Source organism: Mobula hypostoma, chromosome 2, assembly GCF_963921235.1.
Source record: "Mobula hypostoma chromosome 2, sMobHyp1.1, whole genome shotgun sequence".
Classification (NCBI taxonomy): domain Eukaryota; kingdom Metazoa; phylum Chordata; class Chondrichthyes; order Myliobatiformes; family Myliobatidae; genus Mobula; species Mobula hypostoma.
The window spans coordinates 250669395-250675394 of NC_086098.1; the positions used below are offsets into that span (position 1 = coordinate 250669395).

Below are 6000 nucleotides of genomic sequence, written 5' to 3' on the forward strand. Positions count from 1 at the left end.
AGTCTGGTATGGAGACACCAATGCCCTTGAATGGAAAATCTTACAAAAGATACAGTCTAGTCCATCATGGGTAAAGCCCTCCCGACCATTGAACACATCTATGGGGAGTGCTATCGCTGGAGGGTGGCATCCATCATTAAGGGCCCCCACTACCCAGGCCTGCTCTCTTCTCGCTGCTGCCATTAGTTAGAGGGTACCCACACCACCAGATTCAAGAGCAGTTATTACCTCTTAAACGTCAGGCTCTTGAACCAGTAAGGATAACTTCACTCAACTTCATTCACTCATCACTGAAATGTTCCCACAACCTGTGGACTCACTTTCCAGGCCTCTTCATCTCATGTTCTCGATATTCATTGCTTATTTATTTATTATTTATTCTCTCTTTCATATTTGCACAGTTTGTTGTTCTTTGTACACAAGTTGTTTGCCCATCCTGTTGGGCCTTTCAATGATTCCATTGTCTTTCTTGGATTTACTCTATGCCAGGAAGAAATCAAATCTCAGAGTTGAATATGGGGACAGGTCTACTTTGATAAATGTACTTTGAACTTGTGTATATGGAATTAGCCGCCAGAGGAAGTGTTTGAGGCAGGTACAATATTAAACTTGCTTAGATGGGGCATCTTGATCTGCAGAGACCAGTTGGGACATAGGGTCTGTTTCCACGCTATGTAACTCTAATTCAAATTACAGTAGTTAACATACATATTCCACCAAATTAGTCTCAAATGGTGAACATACTACTTTCCCAACTCTTACGTTTGGAGCTTTTCTTCCCTTCAATATTTTTGATTTATACAGGTACATCCAAATACCACCACATCCAAGGTGTTTCAGACTCATCCAAATTACAAGCACACTACATTTCAGGTTTACATCACCTTTTTTTTCCTGTTATGAGTAGCACAATTATCACAATAAACACTCAGTAACCACTTTGTTAGATATGTCATGTATGGCTACTGTGTACAGCACATATCCAAAACACAGCACCGGTACTGGTGCAGCCCCCTGACAAGCCTCAGGGTCGCTCGGCTCGCTGTCGTCTAGGGAAACAGCCCTCTGCCCCACCAAACTGTGTAATTAAGTTTGCATGGATGCTGTGTGATGTACCCCACCCTGCCAAATAACAGACAATACACCAGATACAATTAAATGAATTACAGTTTATAGATATTACTGGAATTATATAATTAATAGATAAAATATAAAAGGAAAATAAAAGGCGCCACATTTAATCTGTTCAATCTCTTCGTGCACAACAGTTGGAGCTCTAGTAACGATCCTCCCTTCACCATTCAATCCCCTCTGACCACCTCGAACCACCGCCTGGGACCAACCACAGAGGTTGACCAGACGCTCCACACAAGTCTGTCTCCGTCTCCTCGCCGAAGACCCTGGACCTCGGACTCCTGCTCAGGGTCCGAACCCGTTAACCGGCTCACAGTACCTTGTCCATTCTCTCTCTATCGCGCCTTCTCCCCAAAAACCAGCGCATCACAATTACTTACAGACACACTAGAAAGAATAGCATCTATCCCAATTGATTCATTCGCTCTCTTATCAATAATATAACCCAAACAAGCTGCTAGCGGGAGAACTTTCTCAGCAGTTAACATAATAAAGAAGCCATTTTAATTATAACATAACAAAGAAGCCATTTTAATTAGCCTACGCAGTAACATAAAAGAAGAATCCCCTTACACTGGTATTTCAGTAATACGTTTGGTAGATGTCCACTTGAATAATTTTAACAGTTGTCTGTTCAATTCTTAAGTATGTGCGCTTTCAAAAAAGATAATGAATTGGACCTCACAGTGACAGTACAGGCAAAACTTCCACATTCTCACAATCATTGCTCCATGTGATGGGCACCTTCAGCATAAATGAGGGACATACCGGAACATCACAAGGAGATGCCATCACATAGATTCAATCTGACCTCTAATGCTGTCTGTGTGGTGTCTGCGTGTTCTCTGTGACTGTGTGGGTTTTCGCCCATATCTCAAAGATGCACGTTGTGGTAGATTAATGGGCCACTGTAAAGTGCCCCTGATGTGAAAGTGGCTGATGGAATTTTGGTGGGGGAGGGGGGGGATTAACGTTGAAGGAAACATAGGCAGAATAAAACTTCATTAGGGTAGGATTGGAATAAAATGGTAGTCACCATATACTCTATGGGCCAAAGGGTCTGTTTCTGGCCGTTAAAGTTAATGTCAAAAATTTTACAACATTTCCATAGGTTCTGCCTTATCCCAGCCTTCAGCACAATCAAGACAATCATCTCAACCAAACTGAAATAAAGTTGCTTGCAAAATCTATGTAGAATGCCTTGAAATAGAATACTTCATTATATAAAGTTAGAGAATTTTTCAAAGGAGTAATTAAGCTAAAGTTCCTAGCTGTAAAAGAAAAACATTTTATTTCCGTCAGATTACAATTCCTTTAACCACATTCTCGTTTCCCCCTACAAATGAATTGTAACATGCACATTCTTAAAGTTAGAACCTATTCTAATCATACTTGAAAACACCACAAGTACAATTACAGATTTATTTATATTTGTAAATGTCCAGAAAAATAACACAATTGATCAGAAATGCAAACACGAGGAATTCTGCAGATGCTGGAAATTCAAGCAACACACATCAAAGTTGCTGGTGAATTCAGCAGGCCAGGCAGCATCTCTAGGAAGGGGTACAGTTGTCGACTGCACCTCTTCCTAGAGACAATTGATCAGAATCTGGCTTAGTGTTACTGGCATACGTTGTGAAGTTTGTGACAGCAGAACTGTGCAGGCTTAACAAATTATTATAAGTTACAATAAAAATAAATAAAGCCAAAGTAGAATAATTTCATGGACCATTCGGAAACCTGATGACAGAAGGGAAGAACCTGTGGGTGGTTCAGGCTCTTGCACCTCCTCCCAGATGGTGAGGTCCTTAACGATGAATGCCATCTTCTTGAGGCACAGCCTTTGGAAGACATCCTCGATGGTGGAGATGATTATGCCCGTGGTGAGGCTAGCTGAGTCTACAATCCACTGATCCCGTGCATTGGAGCCTCCGTACTAGGCTGTGATGCAACCAGTCAAAATGCTCTCTATCGTATACTTGTAGAAATTTGGTAGTCCTCATCGATAAGCAGAAAGTTAAAATCACCTATCACAACCTTACTTTTCTTACAACTGTCTGCTATCTCTTTACAAATGTGCCCCTCTAAATCCCACCAGCAATGGGTCCATAATCTAACCCAGGGGTCCCCAACCTTTTTTGCACCGCGGACCAGTTTAATATAGACAATATTCTTGCAGACCGGCCGACGGGGGCAGAGAGGGGTGTTCAAGTAGGGTTGCCAACTTTCTCACTCCCAAATAAGAGACAAAAGTAGCAATCAAAAACGGGACAATTGTGTTTACCACGAGAAAGACTACCATGACCATGAAGTCTTGTGCAGGCACCTGTGTGCGCATACATGACGTGCTGATTTTTTTTCTTCAAATCGGTTTTGGCTTAATCTTCCCGATTCTGTTAAGTGAAACTACACTGTACATACATTATTTCTACTTTAAATAGGCTGTATAATTATCATATCATTCCTGCTTTTACTATATGTTAGTGTTATTTTAGGTTTTATGTGTTATTTGGTATGATTTGGTAGGTTATATTTTGGGTCTGAGAACACTCAAAAATTTTTCCCATATAAATTAATGGTAGTTGCTTCTTCGCTTTACGCCATTTCAGCACGAACGGTTTCATAGGAACACACTATCTTAGTGGGGAATATACGGGACAAGGGCGGTCCTGTATGGGACAAACCAATTTAGCCCAATATACAGGATGCCCCGGCTAATACAACACAGTTGGCAACCTTATGTTCAAGTTCAACAGTGCGTGACAGGGAATGAGGAAAGGTGCAGCTGACTCATATCATTTTATATCGCCAAATCATACCGTTTTCTCGCGGCCTGGTAGCACATGCTTTGCGGCCCGGTGGTTGGGGACCACTGATCTAACTCATTAACGTAGTCAACCCTTTGCTATTCCTCAGTTCCATGCACATTGACTTGGTAGAGAAGCCTGCCGTATGTCCTCTCTGAGCACTGCTTTATCTTCCTGCTTCTGGCCTCAGTAACACATAGCATGGATAGCAATCCTGAAATCACCACTCTGAAGGTCCTGTCTTACAACTCCCTAAACTCACTTTGCAGGACCTCAGCACTTTTCCTGACCATGACAGAGCACAAGATATAGAAGCACTATTAGATTTTAGGTAACATCCAGTTTATTTCACCATCCAATCACGGCAATTTTTTTTCAGCCCAATTCCCCCAACTTTTCTCCCCGTAACCCTTAACCCCTTAATCAATCTCTGCCTTAAGTATAACCAATGACCTGGCCTCCACAGCCCTCCGTGGCAACAAATTCCACAGACTGATCAATCCCAGTGTTAAGGGACATTATTCTAAGGCAGATTCTAAAACATCCTCTCCACATCGACTCTTCCAGATCTCTCACTCTTAGTGAAGGGTCTCAATCCGAAACATTGACTGTTCATTTTCCTGGCTGACCTGCTGAGTTCCTCCAGCTTTTCGTATATGTTGACCCAGATTACTAGCAGCTGCAGTCTCTCTGGTCTCTTACGTTTCAATGAGATTTCCGCACCAACAAACTTGGCCCGAACTCACTTATCCATATGCCATCCTATTTCCAAATTACTTAATACCCCCACTCACCCACCCGTTTCACTCATCCCAAAGTCTACATTTACAAATCAGATTATGGTTCCCTGTATCCTTCACCAAACTTAGATCAGGACCTCAATACATCGCCCCCACTTCCCAGTAAAAGACTAATACCATAGATTTAACCAATATCCATGTTGTTTTCTGAAATTATCTCAATACACGACTAGTTCCAGTCAGCCCGGCCTCAGAGGCACTCGCGAAACTTACTTTAACTCTACAAACTGCTGCACTGTTTTCAAATGCTGTCAGCATCCATTGTAAAACGAGCCTTCCGGTTCTGATCTCCTCTACAAACTAGTGTAAATACCGTGCTTATAGGGACGGGTTACTCAGACTGCCATCGAAAGCATAGACCGGCCTGGCTCCGAACCCATGTACCTAACCAGTCCGACCACAACCCTCTCTGGCTCTCCACAAAAATCGAGCGCCAGGCTTTGCGGCCTAACGCGCTTCGGCCTCGTGGAGCGAGAAGGGAAGAGCGGGTGATCCGAGGTCGAACGATAGAGGAGCTTGTGAAAGGATCCGAAGCCTCACCTGGTAGCTGAGTAACTCCCCAACGTCCATGTCCGCGCTGTTCTCTGCCGCCGCGAGTCAAAGTTACTGAGAACTGGAGCTGCCCTGCCTCACTACCGTAAGTCCGGACCTGCGCCAGGGACACACTGCCGTACGCGCCAAACTGTCGTAACTCAAAACCCGCAGGCTGTCGCAAATGCCTGGAGCATTTCGTCAGCGTAGGTTGCTGGAGGAAAGAGGAGTGAAACAGTGACAAGAAATTTTGGGCATAATCGTTGTTCATGAAAGTTGGTTAACAGCAAAATAATTGGTTTGTTAATACGAAGGCAAATTTAAAATTGATTTCAGTGAGTTCTTCAAGCAAGACACAATGATCCAGAAGATGAAGGGACAAGAGATCCAAGGCGAGCTGGCTAACTGGATCCAAAGCAGAAGTGGATAGAAGACAGAGGGTGTTAGCGGGAGGAGGTTCATCTGTGAGCAGTCGTGTCCTGCAAGGATTGCTACTGGAATCCTTGTTTCCATGTATTATGTTATGTTAACCAAGTATGCAGAATTAAGATCAGAGTGCAGAGACAGAGGGTGGAAGGTCTCATGCTAATCGATTCGAAGTAGGCTGCCGTGGGTTTATTGCGTTCACTTTCCAGAAGTGGCTGCGTGACCTTGGCTTCACTAGAAGAGAGATCAAGTCAACCAGCAGGGCTGTAGCTGAGGCAGCAGAGAAAGGATCAGCATGG

At 43.4% G+C, this 6000-nt stretch overlaps 1 protein-coding gene across 1 annotated transcript in view; it reads right to left on the reverse strand.

The window, feature by feature from the left end:
* ctnnbl1 (catenin, beta like 1) overlaps positions 1-5398 on the reverse strand; it is a 271790-nt gene extending 266392 nt beyond the window's left edge. Inside the window, exon 1 of the mRNA XM_063032890.1 lies at positions 5285-5398. Within this exon, the coding sequence (XP_062888960.1) occupies positions 5285-5314 (30 nt within the window). The 5' untranslated portion in view covers positions 5315-5398. The remainder of the gene's footprint in view (positions 1-5284) is intronic.
* Between the last annotated feature and the right edge of the window lie 602 nt (positions 5399-6000).